The sequence below is a fragment of the Sinohyriopsis cumingii genome, unplaced genomic scaffold (assembly GCF_028554795.1).
Source record: "Sinohyriopsis cumingii isolate HCF-2022 unplaced genomic scaffold, ASM2855479v2 utg000131l, whole genome shotgun sequence".
Classification (NCBI taxonomy): domain Eukaryota; kingdom Metazoa; phylum Mollusca; class Bivalvia; order Unionida; family Unionidae; genus Sinohyriopsis; species Sinohyriopsis cumingii.
The window spans coordinates 2092833-2106133 of record NW_028315872.1 but is presented as its reverse complement, the minus strand read 5'-3'; the positions used below and the strand labels follow the sequence as shown (position 1 = coordinate 2106133).

The 13301-nt window shown below is 35.0% G+C and overlaps 1 protein-coding gene across 4 annotated transcripts in view; it reads left to right on the top strand.

Moving 5' to 3' along the window:
• LOC149774817 (uncharacterized) overlaps positions 1-13301 on the top strand; it is a 296842-nt gene that overhangs the window by 272465 nt on the left and 11076 nt on the right. For all 4 annotated transcript variants that reach the window (XM_089944712.1, XM_089944713.1, XM_089944714.1 and 1 more), the window contains one exon: positions 8731-8958. In XM_089944712.1, coding sequence (XP_089800838.1) covers positions 8731-8958 — 228 coding nt within the window. The remainder of the gene's footprint in view (positions 1-8730; positions 8959-13301) is intronic.

Here is a 13301-nt window from a genome sequence, read left to right as displayed (position 1 = left end):
TATATAACCTAGTTTAAATTTGCTAGGCCCGCTGGTAAGCTATCTTACGGTGGCGGTAAATTCCAAATTTTTTTTTATGTAATTGCTCTGAACCCACACTCCATCCAGTATGTCCAAATGTGAAAAATGTGGTTGGAATATTTGGCGAAAACCCGGATTAGAAAAATTTCGAATCTCTGAGCTGAACTTTTGTGCGAAACTATTACACAGTCCTTGTTTATATAACAATATATAATTTTGAAGGTCTTTTGTCAAAATTTAAATCAGCCCTTTTTTAAATGTCTTTAAATGATTGAATTTGTAACCAAATCATCTTAAGGAGCTAGGTTGGTAGAAATATCTTGTTTGAGATTTTATTGGCACACATAATCTCAGGGTTAAACTTTTTTTTGTAAAAAGATTCAGTCTAAAACTTTGCATTTATTGTTTTTTTTCATACTGTGATTGGAAATGTTTACTTTGAATAACATGCACACATATTGCTCTAGAATTCTTTGGAATTAAAGGTTTGAAAGGAAACAAAATAGTTTATGCTCATTATGTTTCCATGTAGCAATAGAATACAGATCAGCAAAGTAAAGTTAGAATTTGTATTCTGTACATTGAAATGGCTTTAAATGCCAGTTCATAGTAATGTAGTCAAATTTGTTTCATGTGACTCATTTCTTGGTTTTGTACATGATCATCTTTTCTGACATATATGTTTATGATAGTCTTGAAAGAGAAACATCTTCAGATTTGGAAAATACATGTTTTATAATCCAAAATGTTCTTCTTCTCCATTCAGCAATGGTGATGTTAACGATGAAAAAATTAATTTCATCCTGGAAAAAACCTGGAAAAGACTTGGACATTTATATTTAGAAAAGCGTCGGAACCATGTATATAGTGATAGACAATCTCTAGATTGCAAGAGGATTAGACTAATTTGGTATATAGTGACAGATAATAATTAGATCAATATGGTATATAGTGACAGACAATCTCTCTAGAATGCAACAGGATTAGATTGATAAAGTACCTGCCTGTTTTTTGGAAAAACCCAATGTGACTGTTTCACATGTGTATTTCAAAATATGACAGTAAATGTATTCTTCATTTCCAGGTTTAATTTTGATTCAAATGGTTTTTTCCAGTAGTTGCATGTCTGTACTGAGTTAATTTGAATACATGCAATATTAATCAACACGTTTTTTCTTCAGAAGTTGTATGTCTGTACTGAGTTAATTTGAATACATGCAACATTAATCAACAGATGTTTTTTCCAGAAGTTGTATGTCTGTACTGAGTTAATTTGAATACATGCAACATTAATCAACAAATGTTTTATCATATGTAATTCATAGTTTAGTTTTTGCAAGCAGTATAATTAAGTTATCATCAGTTTATTTGATCTGGAAAAATGCATAATTAAATTATATTCTATTTAGTTGATATGGAAAGATGTATCATGTGTTGTAATTCTAGAGGATTAGATCAACAAAGTACAGGCATGTCTTTTGGAAAACCCCGATGTGACTGATTCACATGTGTATTTCAAAATAGGAAAGTAAATGTGTTCTTCATTTTGAGGTTCAATGTTTTTTCCAGTAGTTGTATGTCTGTACTGAGTTAATTTGAATAAATGCAACATTAATCAACAAATGGTTTATCATATGTAATTCATAGTTTAGTTTTTGCAAGCTGTATAATAAAGTTATCATCAGTTTAGTTGATCTGGAAAAATGTATAAAAAATTATAATAAGTTTAGTAGATATGGAAAAATAGTTTATAGTGAGTTTAGTTGATGTGGAAAAATGTATAATACAATTATAATCAGTTTAATTGACATGGAAAAATGTATAATAAAATATATAATAAAAACATTCCTAGACCTCCTGAACAAAGTGGAAGAGATGAGATTCCATCGTTTCTACCAGCATTTTCACAAGACCATCTCTGTTATACACACATAGAATCCAATCTTTCATGGCTGATTGAAGAAGATTTACCATGATGACATAGTGATCCAATAATAGTTGCTGGGGACTGGTTTTCACATTTAACATATGTACTAAGCCTTTGACCACAGCTCTTTCAGCTACAATGCAGCTTTTTTTAGTTGATGCTCAACCTAAGCATACTCAGTCAACTCTGTTGTGCTCTTGGCGATGGAATACAACAATGGGTCCTAATTCTAATGATTATGAAGACTGAGTAATCACCAAGACTTGCAAGAGATGTGATTTCTAGCCCCACTCACCTTCAGCAGTTCTGTGATTTGCCTACAACAGTCAAAAAACAACAGACTAGTCATATTTGTGAGCATGACCTGATTTTAAGTGTTACTCTCCAGTCATTTGCAGTCTCTTGTCAACAATAACATTTTAGACCTCATACCCTTTCAAGAATCGGTCGACAAGGTCTGGACTCTGAGTTCCAGTAAAAAGAATGTGTTCCCCAGGAAAGAGATTTGAATTTCCTGCAAAGGTAAGTACTATGCCTCTTTGGAACAATTCATACACTACTGTATTTATTCTCAGGCTGAGATTTGCTCATTACGGCACCGAACATCTTAGTCCTTGGTCACTTTATTGGGCTCTCATTGCAATGATTATGTGCTCCTAGTGGAGACCAAGCCTAATTGACAAAATTAAACCCACTTTCTAAATCAGCAGCCATTTGAGGAAAGGACTCACATCGGCGATACTTCTGTAATCCTCTGGCAATCATGCTCGGTACTGATGTAAACACAGAAGGTGGGGAGGAGCAAGTCTCTGACCTTTTCTGACTAACATAGGAGCGTGGCCCTTTCACAGTCATTCTTTATGTTCACATGATTGAAATGGATGCTGTTTTTGAAAGCCTGTCATTGATGGCTGGAGAACCTACATGGGAATCAAGTTCTCGTTCTGCCCAATATTTTCGCTATGGTGATTGATCACAAACAGCAATGCAGAACAGGTAATTGGACCTTTGACTCATTTGGGATTTTTAAAGTGTCGTCCTGAATGATAATCCAGATTTCAGTTGGACATATCCAAAAGCTGGCTAATATATTGGCAGACATATTTTTATGCAAGCAAGAACAAATGGATGGCTTTTTCATCCCTCAGTTTTATATGATTCATCCTCGATGGGATCGGCTTATGATCGACACTAGTGAAAAGGTGGAACGTCAAACTGTCGCAACCATTGTCACCCTAATCCGCAGGGCACATAGACCTGACTAATTGCTGCTCCCTATACATTGACATGGCCAGATGTATACACATCTAATACATCTAATAACCTTGGATTCTGAATGTGATACAGGAATCAAAAGTATCTGAGTGTCTCTTCATCCTTACTACTCTCCTAAACTAGGGAATACAAGACCAACTGGGTCAGTATAGGAAAGCACTGGAATATAATCTCAGTGCTTCACACCAGAGTGCCTTGTTCCAATGGAGATATCCATATCACAATAACTAATTTTCTAGGTTCTTCTATGAAAGACAGTTAGCACCCAACACAGATAAATTTACTGTTCCACGATTAATAACACAGTGTGTTATCATAGAGTAGAGGATATCACATGAATCAATGATCTGTCTCATCTTATGTTCTTTTAAATTTCACTTTGCCAAATGCACTGAACCCTTGCCCAAGTAGACTTTTCATGGGGTTAATCTGGATGAACAAGACATCAATTGATCTACTTTCAAGAGCTTAATTAGTTCATCCATCACACAAGTCTTGCCTCCTCACTACTTTGGAAATTGGTAGGCAAACTTCAGCAGTACATTTCTTCTTACAATTCCAATATGATGGACCAATATCGCTCATGAAGTGGGTGGGAGAAGCCTTTATCCGAAAGATAGACTCTTCTCCAGTCTGGTTACCTAAAAGCTGTCTCATATTAACTTAGGGGATTGGATATTTGATCTCTGGGATAAGGGGATGTACCTCCCTCCACCTTTTACCTATTGTCTTGAGGTAGCATGATTGGGTAACGTATTTAGAGAAGAAACTAATTTGTTTTAGTAAAATATGTTAATTTTCAAATACTTACCCAACCATAATGCACATACACTATCCCAGCCTCGCTGCAGTTATATCCATAGAGAGAGAGTATGTCTTACACTCTAGTAGCAACTAAGATATTGATGGGATTTGGCACCAATCCCCATATTAACGTGTTATCTGGAAGGACTGGTTTTACGAGATAGTAGTTCTCCTAAGGTTTTATTATTTGCTATGTATTAGTGAGGAAACGTATTTTACTAGGACAATTAGGTTTACTGATATTTGTAACGATATGATCAGCTTTAAATGCTTAATGTGTTTTTCGTATGAGATTTTGACAAATGTACACATTTGATAGTTGCAGTTAAAACAAAACTGTGTCCTCATGAGATAATGCATATGCTTTTTTATTTCTGTGACTTGTATCTGCTGTAGATCAAAGCATAGGCACTATATTTAATGTCAACTTTAAACCATTACATAGGAACAGAGAGACAGTGGGGGGGGATGTCTTGTTGTATACATTAAGGAAGATGTAAATGTAGAAAGGCAACTTGACTTGGAGTAACATGAAATTGAGAGTATCTGGGTGGAAATTTTTCAAAATAATGCAAAATCATTCCTAGTAGGTTTCATTTATAGGCCACCTTCCTCCAAAGCAATGTGGAATGATATCTTTTTGAAACAAATGGAAAATGTTCTAGCACAGGAGAAAGAAACATATATACTTGGAGATATAAATAAAGACCTTCTCAATACTCAAATAAGGAACAACTGGACCAGCTGGTAAATGAGCCCACAAGGGTAACAGAAAAATCGAGCACTCTTATTGATCACATTTATACCAACCTACCAGACAATGTGGCTTGTGTTAATGTACCAAATGTTGGTCATAGTGACCACTATCCTACTTTTTTGACAAGAAAGGTCAAATGCAAGAAAAATAAGATAAATACACACAAAACGATCACTTACAGATCGTTCAAAAATTTTAATGAAGACCAATTTCTCAATGATCTATATAAAGTTCCATGGAAAATGATCCAAAATTTGGATGACATAGATGAAGCCATGAGGGTGTGGATTGACTTATTCACGGATGTAGTATCTAAGCATGAACCACCAAAAGTACATCAAGTAAAGACTGAAATTCAACCTAAGTGGCTTACTACTGAAATCCTAGATGCTATGAAAACAAGAAACCAATTCAAGGCTATGGACAATATAAAGTACGGAGAAATAAAAAAACAAGTATGATTAAAAAAGCTAAAAAAACTTATTGTCAATCATGCTTGAAAACAAAAAGAGCAACACAAACTCCATTTGGAAAGTCTTCAATGAACTCACTGGAGGAACGCACAAAACACAGACAAATAAATTCACTCCCTTCTAGTAAATTACACCATGGTCACTGATGACACTGACATTGCAAATGTTTTCAATGATGTTTTCACCACCATTACCACAAAGTTAAAAGAACCAGTTCTAGAAAACAACTTTAATGAACTGAAAAGGTTCTGCAGCAGTACAATCTCTAAGGAGGTATGTTTCTCTATCCCACCAGTATCAAAAACCTTTGTTAAAAAATGTCTCAGTGAACTTGATACTATTAGAAAGCTACAGGACTTGATCAGATTGGTCCACGACTCATTAAATCTTCTGCCTCTGCTGGTAGATAGTATAACATTCATAATTAATTTAAGTATTGCAACCTCATCTGTCCCCAAAATAAGGAAAACTGCAAAGTAACTCATATTCATAAATCTGTTCTAAGAATGATGCTGATAACTACTGACCAATCTCAATACTACCAGACTTGTCAAAATTAATTGAAAAACATGTCCATGACTCATTCATGTCATATTTAACCAAACACATGCTGTTACACCCTAATCAACCAGGCTTTAGACAGAAACATTCCTGTGAGACTGCCTTGATCTCCCTATCTGATAAATGGTTTCAAGCACTTGACCAAGGTAGAATAATAGGATCTGTATTTGTAGATTTCAGGAAAGCTTTTGACATGGTGGATCATGAAATCCTTTTTGAAGAAACTGAAAATCTACCAGTGTGATGAAAGAACAATTAGATGGTTTACTTCTTACTTAAGTGAGAGAACACAACATGTTTACATAAATAATGCTCTGTCTGAACATGGAACAGTTAGATATGGAGTACCACAAGGCTCAATTCTAGGTCCATTACTATTCATTTTATTTATTAATGACCTTCCACTCTTACTAAGAGACTCGATATGATCTACAGATCTCTATGCAGATAACACAACATTGTCAGACATCCAAAAAAACAAAGCAAAACAAAGCATGAACATGAAATTTCTTTACAGAATACCCTAAACAAACTGGAAAACTGGTGCACATGCAATGGCATGTTGGTAAATACTGGTAAAACTAAAATATTACCTATCTCAACATGGCAAAGAAGGACAAATCTTGATAGTGATGAACTATGTCTGATATGGAAGGATACAAATTTGCAAATGGTCTGTCATGAAAGACTACTTGGTGTTCTGGTAGATAATAACCTATCATGGACTGAACATATCAAACATATCAGTAAAAAGGTCAAGTCAAATTTATGGCTTCTCAGTAGGATAAGACATTTTCTCCCTGAAAGGCACAGAAAACTTTTATAACAGTTACATACAACCAACCCTATTTAGACTACTGTAATACAGTATGGGGTAATTCAGATGATAAAAACATAGTAAAGCTGGCACATCTTCAAAAAAGAGCATTTGGGCTAATATCAATCCAGAAAGAAAGCAAGGAAAATTTATCTGGTAGGTTAAAAAATTTACTTATTAAAGACCGAATCTGTTTGAGAAAAGGCAAATTAATGGACAGGATATCTCATAATAGTGCTCCTGAATATTTACAATCACTATTCCAGTATAGGCTACCTGGCAATACTCCCCACCTGTGATCCATGTCTACCAAACAGTATAAAATTCCCAAACCAAATAAAGAGTTATTTAGAAAAAGTTTCCAATACTCTGGAACTCTGCTCTAGAATAGTATTCCAGTTGAGATTAGAAATGCCCACTCTATTTCCTTCTTCCAAACCCATTATATCCAGTGGCTTCAGAGATGCAGCTAAAATAAATAAATTCCTTTGTATGAGGGCCTCAAGGTAGATTAGTTCTTAGCTATTTGTGTTACCCTCTTTAAATAAGGTTACCTGGTAATACTCCCCACCTGTGATCCATGTCTACCAAACAGTATAAAATTCCCAAACCAAATAAAGAGTTATTTAGAAAAAGTTTCCAATACTCTGGAACTCTGCTCTGGAATAGTATTCCAGTTGAGATTAGAAATGCCCACTCTATTTCCTTCTTCCAAACCCATTATATCCAGTGGCTTCAGAGATGCAGCTAAAATAAATAAATTCCTTTTTATGAGGGCCTCAAGGTAGATTAGTTCTTAGCTAATTGTGTTACCCTCTTTAAATAAGGTTACCTGGTAATACTCCCCACCTGTGATCCATGTCTACCAAACAGTATAAAATTCCCAAACCAAATAAAGAGTTATTTAAAAAAAGTTTCCAATACTCTGGAACTCTGCTCTGGAATAGTATTCCAGTTGAGATTAGAAATGCCCACTCTATTTCCTTCTTCCAAACTCAATATATCCAGTGGCTTCAGAAATGCAGCTAAAATAAATGAATTCCTTTGTATGAGGGCCTCAAGGTAGATTAGTTCTTAGCTAATTGTGTTACCCTCTTTAAATAAAGTCATTATCTGCTTAAATGCAGGTAAAACATGGGCAGAAGAAAATGGACTAAAATCTTGAACTAAAATTATTCTCTAATCCCTGTTGTGGAGGAGACAAAATCTATAGTGATTATATTTTAGTTCTGCTGGTTATAGACCAGAACTTATTGGATGGTATGTTGATCAAGAGATCATTTCTGAAGTGCTAGACATGAAATATTCCCACTATAGCTGCCATCTTTAAAAACGTGTTACGATAACTCCCTTTAAATAGATGATCATATCAGTGTTTGAGTTTAACTTAAAGACTTATTATGATGTTGAACCTGAATGAAATTGGTGCCAATCTGACATCCAGCATGACCACCATGGCAGCCATCTTGAAAACCAGGTTATCACTAATCCTCATGGATTGATAGCATATATTTTTACAGTCTGGGTCTTTAATCTGGGCAGAGGCTGATGATTGTCTGGTATTTGAGTTAAAAAACCTGGATTGAGTCTATTTTTTAAAATCTGTAATTGATATGTGCTGTATCATTGTTTATCTGTAATTGATATGTGCTTGTCATTGTTTATCTGTAATTGATATGTGCTGTATCATTGTTCATTCTGGGTCAATCATCTGGATATGAACTTTTTATTGTCTGATCCCTCCAAATGGCCAGGTGTACACTTAATGAGAGCCAGCTGACAACCACATGAAGGCACATGGCCAAGTTTACACTAAACGAGTGCCAGCTGAGAGCCATGTGAAGGCACCTGGCCAAGCTTACACTTCATGAGTACAAGCTGACAGCCACGTGAAGGTACATGACCAGTCTTAGTGAGTTTCAAAAGTCAGGTCCACTTGGGATTCCTTCCTAATGCACTAACATGAATTTTAATCATAAATTAATAGCACAGTTTGCCTCAGCATCACCATTTTATCCATGGATCTACACATACTGTACTTTGAAATATAATTATAATGTTCTTCATCACCAGTATGTTTTACACAAAAAAATAGGGACGAAGACAAACCTTGGAGTACAGGGTGAAGTTGAGACAGCTCAGAAAGGGAATTTGAAAGCTGTAATTGATCAGACTGAGACAGTGTTTATCCATAAACAACTTGCAGAACTTGCCAAGTCCATTGGCATAATCAGAACTCCTTGTGGATCTGGCACAGGATTTCGTGTTGGACACAATTACATCATGACAGCAAGACATGTCGTAGAACCGATTATGATGAAGGGTGAGTATCTTGAAGTATTCATAGGTAGATGCAACATGCCAGTAAATACTTACTTTAGTATCTTGAAGTATTCATGGGTAGATGCAACATGCCAGTAAATACTTATTTTAGTATCTTGAAGTATTCATGGGTAGATGCAACATGCCAGTAAATACTTATTTTAGTATCTTGAAGTATTCATGGGTAGATGCAACATGCTAGTAAACACTTATTTTAACAGAATGCGAGTTGCTTCCTTTCCTATGAAGATATTATTTGATTTTTATGTTTTGTTTTTAGCTGATAGCTGATTTTATTTTGGTGTAGTTATGATATACTCATCATTCTCTGATAAAGAAGTTAAATGGCTTACAGTGGTTCTTGTGGCCAGCACAAAATGTTACAGTCACCTGTAAAAAAATCCGTCTGAGATTTCCACCTGAAATAAAAATCTGCCTAAGGTTTCCGTCTCAAAAGAAGCTGCCTAAAATGTCCACATAGAAATCTTCCAATACAAAATCTGCTTCAGATTTCTATTAAACTGCCTTATGATATTTAGAAATTATTGGGAGTCAATGATACATACTCACAATAATTTTAAAAATGGATCATAAATTTTATTTTGGCAGTCATTATCAAAGAATTAGATTTTCCTTGTCCTCGTTTTCTTTCTTCCATATAAAACCTGTTCCATGATGGCATTATTTATGTCTTTTTCATTTCACTGAAATTTTTGTGAGAGGTCACTAAAAAATCGCTAAAATATTGGTGAGATTTCACAAAATGTTTGACCAAAACTGTCATTGAAATTCTGGCAAGTTTTCATAAAATCTTTGGCAAACTTTAACTGAAATTTTGGCAAGATATCACTAAGATTTCATTGAAAGTTTGGTGACAGTTTACTTAAATTGTGGTGAGATTTCACTCAAGTTTTGACCATTATTTAGTATTTTACTGAAGTTACAGTACTTTTGCACAAACATTTAAAAGGTTTCAGATAAATAATGGATATGAATTAAATAGGACTTTATTAACTAGGGTAATATTTCAGTGCACATGAAGAATAATTATACAGCTGTTATAATAATATGACACTGTCAGCAGCGCTCGAAATTAGCAGTAGTCCGCTAGCTGGTTGCTAGTAGATTTCCTGTCAGACAAGTAACTTTCATAATGTTAACAGTCCAATGGACTAGTAAGACTAGTAAGTTTTGGTTATCAGTAGTCAGCGTTTGTTTACGCCATTCCCTAATAAAGACTTGACTTAGCAGATGTTCTGTAGAATCAACACAGTGACCATTGTAAACACAGTCATAAAATATTAGCATGTGAAGATGATGTCAATTTCTGCCTCGGAAAGGTGCGTTTCTATAACAAGAATCCATCCATTATGTGCATTTTGCTAAACAGCACCAATTATGGTCCTGTCATTAATAATGGAAGTTTGGTAATTGATCCTAATTAATCTGATAAAGAATTAAATGAAAAATGATGTGGTATCACACTTTATTCACTCGACCACTGATACAAATTACAAAGCAGTATACCATACAAAAGAACACGACGACAACTATTCAAAGAAATTAGTTTGCATGTTTGTTTTTTTTTTGTGCTCGCTAGCCAAATGCTCCAACAGTCACACATGAGAAACTGCATATTTTATATTTGCATCGAAATAACTATAAGAATTAGATCATTTTATTACGATTACATTATTGACATATCCTTCCCATACAACTACTTTTTCTATGATGATAAGAATAGTTTTTGTTTTTTTCCCTTGCAAGAAGGAACAAATAATTGAATACACATAGAGATATCCAAGCAGAATGCCGTACATTTGTTGGGAATTAAAATTGCTGTGCATGGGCAGCTAAGATTTGAAAATTTTCCGCCTTATTATTAATTTAAAAATTCATTTGAGGTCAGATTAATTAAGAACAATTACCAAACTTACACTATTAATGATGAGACCATAATTGGAGCTGTTAAATACAACGCACTGAGTCAGATGACTTTGCTTGATGGGAACACACCTTTTCCAAGCTGAAACTAACATTATCTTCTGATGCTAATATTTTATAAGTGTTTACAATACCCACTGCTTTGATCATGGAGAACATCTGCTGAAGTCAAGTCTTTACTAGGGAGAGGCCATTTAATTTTAGGGTGAGGGAGGCAAAAGCACGTGTTTTGAAACATGTTTCTTGCTCTGACTTTCTTACATAAAGGACACAGTGCCATTTCTTTTCTTACTTTAAATAATTCGCGTCAGTTATACTGTAACATATTGTGTTTCAAAACAAGGCTCAATTCCCTCCTTATAGGGCACGCAATATGTGGCGTTTTATTGAAGATGCTCAGCCACTGGAAAAAAGCAAATTTTGAATGAAAATGACATAAAAGAGGGAAATAATTCTTATGATAGAGAAAAGCGTGATTGAACATTTCAGAAGACAAGGACGAAAGACGGGAATGGCTGAATTATGATGAGGAAAAGAACGTTATGCGGTGCAACTGGTGTACGGAATTCGCAAAAAGAAACACAGAGAAAGCATATAGTTTTGTTGCGGGTTGTTCAAATTTTAAGATGTAATGGGTAAACATACATGAAAACTGGGGGGTAACGCAAAGAGTTCAGAGAGAAAAGCAGCTATGCAGATACTACCAGAAGAATTGACCGCTTGTAAGATCTTGGAAAGTTTTAATCTGAATGTATTTGACCAGCTCATTAATTTGTATAGAAATGCACATGCTGTCATAAAGAACAGAATATCCTTCACTGATTTTGTATGGCTGTGTCAGGTGGATGAGATGAAAGGAGTTGATGTTGGAGAGACTTAAGAAATGATAAACAGGTTGTTACATTTGCTAACTACATGGCTGAAAGCAAAAGACAGAAATTTGTCACAGGTATGAATGAAGCAAGGTTTTTTGCAACAGTGTGCGAAGGTTGTACTGACAGTTCATTTCAGGAGGAGGAAATTGTATATATAAGAATTTGCAAAAGAGGAAAAATTAAATCATCGTTCCTAGCAATTGATAGTGTAGATAACGTGGATGCTGAAGGTATCCTGAAGGTGATTACCACTGCACTGGATAATGCTGGAATCGCTAATTGGCAGAACAAGATTGTTGCATTTGGTAGTGACGTAGCAAGTGTAATGATGGGCAAAAATGCTGGAGTTGTATCTAAACTGAGAAACATCCAACCAGCTTTACAGGGTATTCACTGCTTTGCACACCGGCTTGAGTTGGCATATAAAGATGTGGTGACAAAAATCGCCCGTTTCACAAAGACGAACACACTTTTGATGGGACTGTATTATTATTACTACCACAACAATCAGACATCCAAAAGATATGAGAATTGTACTGTAGACTTAACTCTTTGATGTACAAACTGTGATGCTATTGTGGTTGCTTGAAATAGTCTTTGTTCAATAAACAGCTGTGACAAATGTTTATCATGATATAATTAGTCTTATTTTACTCTGGATTCTAACACACATAGAATATTCTGTTGATGTAAATAATAATGCCACTCGCGATATTGAAGGATGATTATACTTGTGGGTCAAGAAAACTGCAAATATATGACTCTCTTTGATAGAGATGGGTATCTAGCAAGGACATCAATAATTCCCCACCAGCGCTCTATACGTTGCCTCTTTTTAAATTCTGGAAGTGAATAAGTTTGGAGTTATATAACTTCAAAATCATCTTGGTTTAATTCCTTGTCATATTTAGCACATTAGCCGCTACTGTAAAGCTGTGTAATTGTAGTTCAAATCTTTCTGGCCCAAAACCGCAAAATGCTAGTCCTGGCATTGTTTTCATACAAATTGACTGATCACATTCCCATCGAATTTTGCATTAAAGCTAGTCTCATTGCCACACATTGTTCAAATGGTTATTCAAATTCGTATCTCTCGAAAATTCAAAACGTCATGTTTGGAAAGCATGCTCATTCCCATCGGTTTCCGTTACACGAAGTTTCATTGGGCAAGTACCAACTTTTGACCAATCAGAAAGTTCTGTACAGCTATTATCTGCTAAATAATATATGAAACAAATACTTGTTGAAAGGATCATTGCAAAATGGGACCGGACAGAGCATTTAAAAAAAGAAACGTTTTGGAGACGACATAACAGGTTCATATCGAAGAAAATCAGATTAAGGTCAGGAGAATAGCAAAATTCTGCTTTAAAATGAAAAGAAATATTTTTTGAGAGCAGTTGCAGCCAATTCAAGTTAAACAAAAAGCAAGAAAAAAATTAGAAAAAAAAAAATAACAAGGAAAGCCGTGAAAGAAGTTGTTCCCAAAATGAGCAATGGAGTTACAGCTATCAGAAACGGGAAA